Below are 12,895 nucleotides of genomic sequence, written 5' to 3'. Positions count from 1 at the left end.
TGTTGGACATGTTGGCCCTGTGACACAGAAGAACTCTGGCAGCTGGCCTTATCCTCACTGCACTGCTTATTGCAGTCATTGCTTCAGTCTTTGTGGATGCTGTACCAGTTGCTGCTTGCCTTGCCTCACACCCATCCTGAAGAAGACTGTTTTTCAGACTTTCAACCTGTACCCAGCCATTTTATCCCTTCATCAATAGCCTCTCATCTTCTAACTCTGCTCTCAACTCTTTTATTCACAGCAGCTAACCAAGAGCTCTTTTCTTCAGCCCAAAATATACCTCGATGTAAGGCCCTCTGAGGTCCACTTTGTATTTGCTGCTGGCCTGTGGCAAGGCTTGGTTTTGCATGGTCCCTTCACCAGGCATTGTTCATTTTCTCCATTCAGCTTTCTCCCAATAAGGCCCAGGTTTCATGGAAGGCCCTACTTTGTCCAAGAACTGAGATTTTTTCTGAGCTAATGTCAAGACAGAGGTCCCGGACTGGTTTTCCCCCCTGGGCTGGCACATCGCTGTGTGGGGCACAGCAGGGATGCATCACTTGGGAGGCAGAGCTGGGGCAGAGCAGGGAATTAAGGAAGTGTTTAGGTAAGAGTTTCTTCTGAGACAAATGGACCCCAGGTTTGTTTGGAGGAGATGCAAGACTCATCTGACTCTCTGAGTCTTGGGACCAGACTGCTAAGAAATTCAGCACTGAAGCTTGCACCATCTGTGAGCTGCTCTAGGAGTACCTGTGCATCACTGAATTCACTGAAGCAAATCTGTTATGTTGTTACACAGGGAATTAAGTGCCTGGATAACCCCGTGGGATCTCACTGAAAACACATGGCCTTACTCCCTGGTCCTGCATTTGCACCCAGTTGTTGCAACTGCAGCTAGCAAAGCCCTGGGGGGGCGGAAATCAGCTATTATGAAAGAATAAGCGTTCATAGCTCTTGCAGGGAACACCTGAAGGCAAGGAAGCCGCTCTCCGATTGCATCAAAAGCTGTGCTGAACATGTATGAGCAGTGCAACAAAAAGCTCTTCACTTGGACAGAACGGGGAAGCAAGGTAAATCTAAGAGGCGATGAGATGCATTTCAGAAGACTTCCCACAATGCAGTAATGAAGAGAAGTTTGGCTGAAAGATTGTGGAGGGATGGGACTGGCTTTTGAATTTCCTAAACGAAAATCAAATGAAATTAGGACAAAGACCTGAGAGTTTATGATATTGCTAAGCTGACATGGCTATCTGTAGACCTCACTGTAAAACATGAGAGAGTTTTGTTGTTCAGGGAAGATGGCTAACCTGGTGGCAGGCTGACAGCTCCCTGCTACCAGACCCCAGGGGCAGCATGAAACCTGAACAGCTGGAGGCCAAAACGAAGCACTGAGGCTGGTGCTATTGCAAAGCATGTTTCTGATGAACACAACTTTCAATCTCTGCCAGCAATGTTTTTGCTCCCCAAACCCCGCTTGATACCCAAAAAGCTACACTGCCTGGTGACAGGCTTTGGAGTGCATAATGATTTATAGAGGAATAACCAATAATGTGCAAACCTTGGTGGTGATGAATTTTATTTTAAATATTCTTATAAATGGAAGAATAATCAGAGTTGCTCTGGGGAAGTAATTTCTGAGCTTGCTGACAGGCGATAGCTTATGATCTTCCCTTAGAGGCCATGAAGTGCTTTCTGCCAAAATTATCAGTCCTTCAGACATTTTTTAACTTGTGTAAGCTAGGCTTTTCCTCTCGGGCTTGTTAGCAAAGGATGCCTGACTACTCCAGGCATGTTCCGAAAGGAAAAACACAGTATGGGATAATTTCTGTGCAAGAATATGAAACGTGATTTAACTTGGCTGCATGATGTCAGGCAAAATAATTAATTTCAAGGGAAACTTTGCCATCAGAGCAGTTGAATATTCAAATGTAGCCACTGGCCAAGAATTCGGTCACCAAGGTGTTCCCTTTTTGGGCTTACGTTTTGGGGCCTGATATGCAGGTGACAGACACCTTTCCCTTAACAATTCTCCCTCAGTCACTCTGAGAATCTTTGGCAAAGCTTTTTTTTCAGCATCACTCTAATGGTGCTTCCTTTGCTGGTGGCCTGTTAGCAAGAAGAAAAACGTGGTGAACGAGCAATGTTTTTAGTTGTTAAATAATCATTTACTGCTGAACTTTGCAGAAAATTTGGAAGAATGGAAACTATATGTCCAAAATGAAATATATGTCCAAGAAGCAAACCATGGGCAAAAATTATTAAAGTATTTGGTTCCAGATGTGCAGACATGACACAACACTCATTAGAAGAAAACTCAAACCAACAATAAAAGCTTATTCTGTACTGTCACACGTGTTTCTTCCCTGGTACCTATGCAAGGTGGATTTCTAAGGTGAGACTTGTGGTCTGCAGCTCTGTGGTCAGCCCTGCGCTGACACTCAGGGCATGCGACTTTCCTCCAGAGCTCACTTTGCGGCAAATGGGAGAGCCAAGTGACTGCATGTGCTCACAACTGGACAATCAAGGCACTGCGACTCTGGCTGGTGTGTATCTGGAGGTCAGTGCAGCATTTGGGGATGGACAATCAGCCTGAATTTGCTCCCACACACAAATAGCAGAACTGATGGGGATGAGTTATTTCATCTTTTTCCCCAAGTTCAGAGAACAATCTGTTCTGTTGCCAGGTCTATTTAGGCTACACAAATAGAGATTTCTCAAAACATCCTTGACCTTGCCACAGTGTTTTCAAACTGTTCACTGCATTTCAGTGAACAGAGACACATTCTGCTGGGAAATAACTGGGAAAAGAAGAATGTCGCCCTGGTGCTAGCAGCGGGTAAAACACTGAAGCAGATTTAAAAAATCCAGTTGAGTTTTATAGGGCTGATTCTATGTATGCCTTCTTTTGATACAATACTCTGCTCACTCTGCTGATAAGGGAGGTACCAGGGACTGGACTCCAATCAGCTGCTGCACAGCGAATAACACAGCTCGCATTGCCAGGACCCCCCCAGCTTTCAGTCAGACCCCTCCATAGCATGGCCTCTCATCATTAGCACTGTCCTCAGGGGAGAAAGTGCTTCAAATCTCAGCTGAAAGGTGTGTGACTGAACACCTGTGACAAGCAAAGCTTTCTGCTTTGGCTCATTATAGGGAAAGCATGCACATGTATATCTGACAGTCTCTGCGAGCCCTCCCCTGCCTCTTGCCACATCCCACCTGTGAGCAAGTGGACAACCCAGCCTCTCAGCCCACTCATTCAGCTTTTCTGCAGCACAGCTGAACGCCAGTTGCTTTGTGGCAACTCGCTCGCTGCAGCCTTGAACCAAACCCTGCTGAAATCCTGGGGAGATCTGCACTGATCCCGTGGCTCCCCACAGCTGGGAATAAAACAGCCCATCCTCCTGAAAATACACTCCCTTCTAGCCTGAGAATACCCTGTTTGGTTTTTTTCCCTGATCTCATTTATTTCCCATAACTACGCCTGTGATTAGTCTCCCTCAAACCCTCTCTCTCCCTCTTACCAGCATGCCCTGCCTAAGTCCTCCTGCAACGTTATCAGCTGGGATGATGAGCAGCTGAGCTCTCCGTATTACTGCTGACAAATGAAAGAGTGAGCACAAGCCCCGCCGGGTCAGCTCTTATGGGGAACGAGAGAGGGAAGCAGACAGGACGGCAAATGGCAAGAACCGGCTTTTGATCATCCTTCCCTTTGTAGCTCCAGGCATGGAGTGACGCAGGGGAAAGACCCATATGCTTCGCTGCCCTTGGCTTGCCAAGAGCCACTAACTACCTGGCTGATCTGAGCCCTGCCCCATGCACTGTTACACAGCCAGCTGGCAGCTTTGCAAAGGGATTCAGTGTTTTTCGTTAGATGGTTTGTTGTTTATTTTTTCCCTAACATGCACCCCTAGGATAAAGAAATACACATGACCTGACTGCACAAGGCCTGCTCTAGCAGAAAACACTGCAAGGCAGCAGGAGGTGAAGTGCCATTTGAAGAACACTGAAGCATGTCCTCAGTTTCTATCCCTAGAAGAGGAACTGGATCCTCAAATACATGGTGCCTGTAACCACAAAGGCTTTGGGGTCAGGAGCTAATCAGTGAGCAGCCAGGGGCACAGCTGGATTCTGCTCGTTCAAAAGCCTCACTGCACACTGGTGTGTCCTGTACTGCTGGCACAATATAGGATGCACTGGTCAACAAGAGCAAATCTAGGATTAGCAGTGTTCATTTTTGCGCAGAACACAGAGAGCATGGCACATAGCTCAGGAGGAGGAGGGTGATGACTGGGGAGCCCAGGCTTTCAGGTTCATCCACCTTTTTCACTGCCATACTGGCTTCTGGCAGCAGCTACTGTAGCTCACAGGATGAGCAACAAGGCACAAGGCAGCAAGTCAGCCCCTGACAATTGCAGAGCCATGCAGGAGTGTCTAGTTGATGGGAAGGGATCTGGCATCAAAGAAAGGAAACAGCACAGAGCCATGTGACAGGTTGGGGACAATTGTAAGTACAAGTGAAAAGGTACGAAAGCAGCTTTGGGAAGGGAACTGCAGCACCTTTTGCATTGTGCTGCTAGAGCATCCTTTGCCAACAGAGCAACCTTTCCTCATGGCTTCAAGGGTAGAACTAGAAATGTGCCTTTTCTTAAACACAGGAGTGCTTCTCTGGCACTGAACTGGTGTCAAGACACACATGGAACAACATGGTACCAGGGGTTGGTGCGACCAGCCACACTTTTTCCCTTGTCAGTTCTGAAGGGGCGTTGGGCACTTGTTATTTTGGGATGTGATTCCTCTGCAGAGAAAGAGTTGAGTTGAAAGGAGAAGCAGAGGTTTCTCTTCTATTGGCTTAGCCCACAAACCTTGTTCCAGCAGGAGTGAAGCGTGATAAGATGCTTTGGTCTCTCTATTTGTTCCACCCATGGTGGGAGCAGGGCTATGAGGTCATTCTTCCCACCTCTACTCAACTCCTCAACTCTTCTGACTTCAGCACTTGGGATTTTTCTTAAACCTCAGTTCTTGGTACCAGCTGAAAATATGGGAAGTTCACCTTTGCCTGACGAAGGATGGGTCTCCACTTCTGCACTTGGAAATGTTCACTGAGTACATTCAAGTGGATCCCAGCTGTGGGAGTAATTTTACAACATGATGATTTGCAGGCATTCAAAGTCTGCTTTTCCTCAAAAGAATGGCACAGCACCTTGAGCTGGGCTTGTTGCATTGCAATTACTGTGATGAACTGCCAGGAAGTGAAATCAGGAAAATTACACATAACCAGCCAGTATTTCTCCACCCCTCTTCATTACCAGTTCAGCCGTGTGTGTTCCTCTGCTCATGATGCTTCTGGTGAGAAGGTGTTTCTTCTTTTGTATTTGACCAATTAAAAGAGAATTACTATGCTCATGCTCTGCTTCACTAATGAATCTGGATTTATGTGTGACAGAAGGCAAAGGAATATGGGAGAAAATTTACTCTGAAATGCAAAGATCTTGATCCTCCAATGGACACCTTTCAACAAGTAAATAAAGCTTCAATCAGCCCTTTATCCTGTAAAGTTCTCGCTTAACTCCTGAGGAGTCAGGATGATGCTGTGGTCATTGTATCTCATGGCAGTGACAGAAAAACCTCAGGCAGAGAGCCACTAGTGTCAGTTGTTCACTTAACTGTGGTTGGCTCACATTATTTCCCATTAGCTGTGTAAAACAAACCCTGCAAGGGCAAAAGCTGAAATAAGTATTACTACATACATTCTGCATTAGGTTCTTGAAGTGCCACAGAAACAAAATGTGTCTCCCAATGTTCTGTATGGAAACCAGAGGGCAGACGGTGGCCTTTCTTTGGGTTCTTTCCACCACTAGATGACACTCGCGTCTCTTGCAAAGCATCCCGTGCCCCCTCTGCTGCGGCCTGCAGGAATGTTGAAATCTGGGATTAACCTGGTGACTCCCCTCCAGGTGGGAGCTCCCTCAGCGCCTCTCAGATGCAGCCACTGCCTGATTAATGCAAGTGGTTGCACATCAGGGAGCCTCAGTTCTTTACTGCACAAGTAAGGTGAGAAAAAATGATGAGTTGACTTTGCAAATGCTGGTTTCCTGCCCAAGAGAAGGAAGGTCATGTGCACTCAGCAAGAGGGTTTCTCCTACTGAGTTGTAGAGCATGGCTATGGATTAATGAAAGAAGGCATTGATTTGGTTGCTAAATGTATGGTGTGCCCAGGCCCATGTCCGGCAAGACCCCAGACTTACAGTGAAGCCACGGCCATGCTGTGCCTTTCACCTAAACACCACTTTCAAAAGGTCACGGTGCTTACATGGTATTACTGCAAATGCCCAAATTACTCTCTGCAAAATTAGGACAACTCCTTGCACCCAGCACTCTCAGGAGACAGAACTAATTTCTATATGCAAATGCTCAAATATCGTAGGGTAACATGCTGTAGCCACCACTACAATGGAAAACTTTTTGAGTGATACTTTCCATTCTGTTTTGTAGCAGAGCACTAGAAAGGACACAGGAAAGTGCTGAACATGGTGTTTAAGGACAGCTGTAACAATATTTCTAAAAACTCTCCATGAAGAAATGTCCATATACTTCTGTTTGTGGATATATACGCTCACTGATGCCCAGACAAATACTGAAGGGGTGACGACCTCAGTTCTCCCAGAAATAAGAGAATACAACAACATTCAAACATAGCCTGAGATGGCAGCCCTAACCTTGTCCTAAGATGGATTCAAAGAGGCTGGTGGGGCCATGCAGAATCCCACAGGATTGTACTTTCACAGATCTGCTTGCAAGATGAGAGATTTATTTTTTTTACAGCTTAGCAAGTGATTATAGAGATAATGGGTACAATTTGTTAGCAAGCTAACCTTTACAGAAACTTCCTGTTATGAAGATCTTCCTTTCGCATTGTGCATCTTAACATGAATAATGATAGTCTCATGAATTTTGCTATTTCAGGTTTCCCCTGCTTACAGTCTTTGTTTCCTCTTTTTCTGCAAAAAAAAGGAAAGCTGCTTCCCAAACACGTTTCCTCACTTGCAGTGCTGGCCAGGCAATTGAGAACTTCATTCACAATCAGTACACAGAGCTTTTCTGAGTATATAGTGCAGTAGGTAAGGAGATGAAGATAGATTTTTCCCGTGTAGGCGCTCCACAATAAACCTGAGTACTCACTTCTCTTGCAGTAAATCTACTTACCTCCATTTAATCATGATGATTAAGTCAATTAAAGATATCTTACTTCTCTGTCCAAAAACTAATGAGGACAAGATTTACAGGCAAGCAGGGTATTCTTGATACTGAATTACTGGACAGAGACTCAAGAGACTTCAGAGAGCTCCTAAATTTGCCAACCTGAAAAGTTTAGTTAAGACTTTTATAGTGCTGGACAAGTCTAAAAATGCTTCAGACCACCAGTCCCTTAAACCTTACTTTGTTCCTGTAGCAGAACAAAGCAAAAGCTGTATGTTTGACTAGACCTATTACTATAGAGGCAAAACCGGTCCATTTTAGGGAGCCAATTTACAGGAACAGCTTCTTTACTTTTGGACAAACCATGCTGCCTGTGAGAGATCCATTTCAAGCACAGCTCCTGCTGACTTCAGTGGGAAGCCGGTGTGAGTCAAAAGTGGTGGCTCAGTAGTGCACAGAGAAGAACAATCATAATTATAGCAAGAATTATAATTGGAGACTTTCAAAGTCAATCAGACAGCTTCTGCTAATATCAATAGCTGTCTGGTGGCTAAATTGCCTAGACTAATTCTTTTTTAACACCTCAGCCATAAGACTCATCATTAGACAAATGCCATTTCCTAATATACACTGCAGCTTAAATACAATGAGATCTTCAATCTGTTTTTTAATCTCTGTGATATTCTGTCTTGTTGCCCACATACTGGGGAAAGAAGTTTATTGTAGACAGAAGACTACATGGACTGTTCCCCCTCAGATAGTTCTTCAAGTCTTCTTGTCCCTGAGAAGTGATGGGCTCCTGCAGACCTTTGGTGCTTGCTGACATTTGTAAAAAAAAAGTAATAAACAAACCTTAAACCAAATGTAAGTGGTTTGCTGCAGCTCTCAGTGCTGCAACTCAAAACATTTGCTGAAAGAAAGTAGCGTACTAATGCATATCAGATTCATAAACGGAAGGAAAAGTTCAATAAGCTGTTCAAAACCCAAAGCATGCTTCAGCTTACTCATACAGTTAGCTACTCAGTTCATGCAAGAGTACTTGGAGGGGAGAAAACAGACCCTCACTTATTCCAGTCCTCCAGTTTCCTCTTGTAAAACATGCAGAGCGTGGATTTGGTGTCCCAGTTGAAAAACCTGTCCAGGATCAAGTAGATGCACATCCAGTGGAGCTGGCACTTGTACTATGTCTTTGTTCAAGGCTAGGGCCTTCATGTTGTGCTCTTTATTGGTGCAGACAGTGTCGATGCTGATGAATATCACCCTGAAGTTGTCACAAATATCTTTATGCTTGTTCATCCCTTGGATGTTTTAAAAGACAAGCATTGTACTCAGAGATGACAGCCCATGTTGTCAGAGCTAGACTCCACCACCAGTTAATTCAAACTGGCCTGACTTTCAGTGCCCCAATTTGAAACAAGTTCTTCAGCTCTTCACAAAATCAGGTCATTTTTAGTTAGAGATATGCCTTTTGGTAACTGATAGGGAACATTACGACCTGCCTTTAAACTGTAATGTGTTACAAAATTACAGAAACAATTTATGGGACAGCAGATACTTCCTTTTGCAAGTTACTGACTCCCAAGTGCATTATATCCTTATAATGAGTCAATAAAAGAAGTCACAGCTAGAGCACAATGAATGTCAAGTGGAAGAATGGACAGAAGGTATTTTTAATGATTTACTCCACCAACCTCCTGAACAAGCACTTTAGTTTTTGCAAGTTCACTGTACTACACTGTACAAGGTAAATGACTATCGGTATTTCAGCAGCACCTCTTGTACTGCAGTGAGATCAATACGGTGTGCCGGTGTCAGCCTTGCCAGAGGAGAAAGGTCAGGTGAGCAGTTATCTGGCCCGAGGACAAGCACTGAAAACAAAAAGTAGAAAAGTCTTACAGGACTCGGAGGCTTGAGGCAACCCAAGCTAGATAGAGGCAGCGCCTGCTTTCATGAGGCTTTGCAGCAGTGAATCCACTGGTTAGCTGAGCTGTGCTTGGGATTTATCGGGGGGCACTTGCACACACAGTCTCTGAACAGGCAGAGGGACTGAAAATCCTTCCAGTTCACACAGACTCATTCTCTTTTGAAAGTAGAACAGGGCAAGACAGGGCACAGCTTTGAAGGGCTTAGCTGGAAGCACTAAGCTTTTGTTGCTCTGCAGACCAGTGCCTTTCAGTTATTATTTTTTACTTCACTTATTTTTAGCACTACTCAAAACTGAGTACATATTTCGCTGTGGGGTAAAGACTGAAAACATAGCTATCCTTGCCTTCAGTCCCTCAGAAATAAGCTCAGCCCAGCCAGAAAATCAGCATTTCTCTTTTGTAGCTGCCAATGGCTCAGAGACTGCCTTTGGTGGAGTCTAGCCAGGACACGCATCTGATCCCCAACTCCTCATGGCTGCCCTCGTCCGCACCCCCGCTGTACGTCTGCGGCTGGGCTAGCTTGGAAGCGGCCCGCGGGTGAGGGCGGGAGCAGCCCGCACACCGTTCCCCATACTGGCGGAGGGGCGGCGGCCGGGCGGGTGCAGGCCCAGAAAGATCGCCCTCTAGCGATCAGTAGAGGCAAGCGCTGCCATGATTTCATGGGCCGCCGAACCGCCTCCGCACCGCGTCGCCGCCTTCGCTGCCGCGGCGAGCATTTGGGGCGCCGGGCCTTGCTGGTGCCGGTGCCTGCCTCGGGCAGAAGCCGTCGCACCGGGGACTTGGCTGGAGCATCAGCCAGCTGAACCCTGCGGGGGAAACAGCCGTCAGGGCCAGGGGTCTAAGGAACAACACGTTCTGGAGAAGAGAGTGGCACATCTGGCCATCTGGCCATCACATCTCTCCGCACAGGGTTTTGCGGAGCCTTATGCTTGTGCTGGGGTCTAAGCTAGGGGTGGAGAGACACTGCTTTATGTCACTGCTCTGAGAAAACAAAATAGATCTTGAAAAAAAATATACCTTGAGTTTCACAAAGAAACACTGAGAGTGCACTCAAGGTGTTTGCCTTGTTTGTATTTTCATGAGACTTGGAAATAACGATATAGGTAAAGGGTGTGAGATGCCTCAGAATGACTATAAATCTGTCACTATTTTCTTTTCAATAACTATAGCATTTTAGATTTTGACATGAGAAAACAGCAGAATCAGGACTACCCAAAAATTTATGAGCCATTTAGTAAGCTAGATACTCTCTTAATTACCTTATTCACAGTGTACTTTACCTGTTGGCATTGACACAATTCACATCTCATTTTAGAAATTCCTCCAGGCAACAACCATCATTATGAATTTTTAAAAGTGACTGAATGACTCAGCCTCCAGATTTGGTTGGCCAGAGTTCTGCATTGCCTCCATAGAACCCGTACTATCTTTGATACAATAAAAATGACTGTGGCACGGCCTTTCTGTAGGTTTGAGTTTAAAGTCACTTCCAGTTTTATCCATATTGCTTCCCCATCTAGCCACAGGCTGACAGTTTGAAAGCAGCAATGAATCCAGTGAAACCCATGAAAAGGAATGGAACGAGGAAACTCTGGGCCCTGTTGCATCTGGAAGCAAAGTACTTGCCTGGCCTGTCAAGGGTGCTGTCTTACCCTGTGTATCCTGCTGGTGAAGTCCTGGCCTCCAGCAAAACTCCAGCTGAAATTCACCGGGCAGGGATTCTGTCTTATAAAACAACTTGCACCTGATTTGCAATTATTCTGCACTGCATGCTGGCACTGTTGTACCAGTGCTGACTGTGTGGTAAATTATATAGATGATATACTCAGCACACATCTGCTGATAGATATGTGGGAGAAAATAATAGACCTCTAGTTCTTGCTAAGGTCAGTGAGAAGACAGAAAATAGAACGACATCTCACTTTGACTGGCTTTTCTGTGCATCCAGTTTGCAAATAAGAGGGAAATACATTCTTCTCATCCTAGCCAGGTTTTCAGAATTTTTTGTTTGTTTTGTTTTGTTTTGCAGTGAATAAATCAGCCTTTAGGAGAAAGCAGATATGGATACAGACAAACAACTCAAACAGCACTTGAATATCTCAGTCTATGCATAAATGGTATTTCAGAGCATCAATTATCAAAACAGTTTCCATCTGCAACATTGCAGCTGCAATGTGTTAAGCCACTAATATATTTGGGAGAAAAAAAAGAAAACATTCAAAAAAAGCTAAGATGCCAATGAAGTCTTTGGCACTGTTAACACTGAATAGTTTAGGCGAAAACTACTTAAACAAGTCTGAGAAATGTGCTTTTGGGAAACCTACTGTAATAACAGAAAAGCATCCCCTTGTTCTCCTCATGATGATGGCTTTCGATAATGGGAGTGAAGTGCTGTGAAACTCATTCTCCAAAGAGCAAGAACAAGGTGAGAGGAAGCAGCTTCTTGTTCCTTCATAAGCTGAATCCCACATCGCCTCATGCCACATTTCTGTGGTGTGAGACAGAAAAGTACAAGCATTGCTTTATGCACTTGTGACTAATTTTTGGTCTCTTATTCCATAAAAATATGACTCCTGGGAACTGGAGAAAGATATGTAAAACTCTGTGACGTACATTTTCGTTCCTTTGTCTATGCAGGTGGCTGGGAGTCAAGCAGCTTTAGTCTTTCCTTCATTTCTAAATCGACGATTATACCTTCAGCCAACAGCTGTCTTAAGGTTTCTCTGTAGTGCAGAGGGGCTGAAGGGGCAGAGTTGTGTGTTGTGGTCTCTGGCATGGGCAGAGTAGAGAAGAAGATGGATGGATTTTAAATTTTTCACTGCCCCTTTGCGTCCCTTTTGGCACTTCCTGCTTTCCGTAAGTGATCTTTCAGGTCCCTTCCAACCCAAACCATCCTAGGATTTTAGGAGTTACTTTGGGTTCCTCCTAGCAATGCTACAGCTGAGTGCTGTGACTGCCTCTGTGCTATGCCCATAGCTGATGTTGTCTGGTTTCTACCACTTGTAGAGTGTTCAGCCATGGGATGGAAATTAAGTCTAGGACACTCTAGGCCACAGAACAGTGGTCTCTTTAGTCAGACACTTCATTTATGTGACTGTCCTGGGTTCAGCAGTAGCAGTCAGTTTTTCTCCTTCTTAGTAGCTGTTGCAGCACTGTGTTTTTGACTTTCGGCCTGGGAACAGAGCTGATAACACCAATGTTTAGACTGACCAAGGACTTTGTGAGTCTCATGCTCTGCCAGGGAGGAGGAGAAGTTGGGAGGAAGCAGGGACAGGACACCTGACCCAAACTAGCCAAAGAAGTATCCCATACCACAGCACGTCATGCCGGGGGATGTAACTGGGAGCTACCTGGAAGGGCTGGATCACTGCAGGGTAGGGGGTGAGGTACCGGTTGGTGAGCGGTTGTATTCTCTTCCTTGTTATTTCCTTTATCATCATTATTATTAGTGGTAGCAGTAGTGGTTTGTGTTATACCTTAGTTATTAAACTGTTCTTATCTCAACCCATGGGAGTTGCATTCTTTTGATTCTCCTCCCCGTCCCTCCAGGAGCGGAGGGAAGAAAGGTGTGGGGGGGAAGTAGACTGCGTGGTTCTGATTTACGGCCTGGGCTTAAACCACGACAGTTCTTTTTTGGCGCCCAACGTGGGGCATGAAGGGTTGAGATAACAACAGATCTGACCAAGGCACAATGCTGATTTATGGGCTCTCAAAGTTGTTTCTCTTGATGTCACAGTTTCAGTATGCTGTAGCTTACTTAGAGCCGGTATTTGCTGTGTTAGTGTTTATCA

At 45.2% G+C, this 12,895-nt stretch overlaps 1 protein-coding gene across 1 annotated transcript in view; it reads right to left on the bottom strand.

Annotated features, from left to right (window-relative positions):
* Positions 1-9,573: 9,573 nt before the first annotated feature.
* ADGB (androglobin) overlaps positions 9,574-12,895 on the bottom strand; it is a gene marked incomplete at both ends in the record, with an annotated part of 118,492 nt that continues 115,170 nt past the window's right edge. Inside the window, one exon of the mRNA XM_080615880.1 lies at positions 9,574-9,942. Within this exon, the coding sequence (XP_080472006.1) occupies positions 9,574-9,942 (369 nt within the window). The remainder of the gene's footprint in view (positions 9,943-12,895) is intronic.

Source organism: Psittacula echo (assembly GCF_963264785.1).
Source record: "Psittacula echo genome assembly, chromosome: 4".
Taxonomy (NCBI): domain Eukaryota; kingdom Metazoa; phylum Chordata; class Aves; order Psittaciformes; family Psittacidae; genus Psittacula; species Psittacula echo.
The sequence above is the reverse complement of the archived record's forward strand: the minus strand, read 5'-3'. Positions and strand labels throughout refer to the sequence as shown.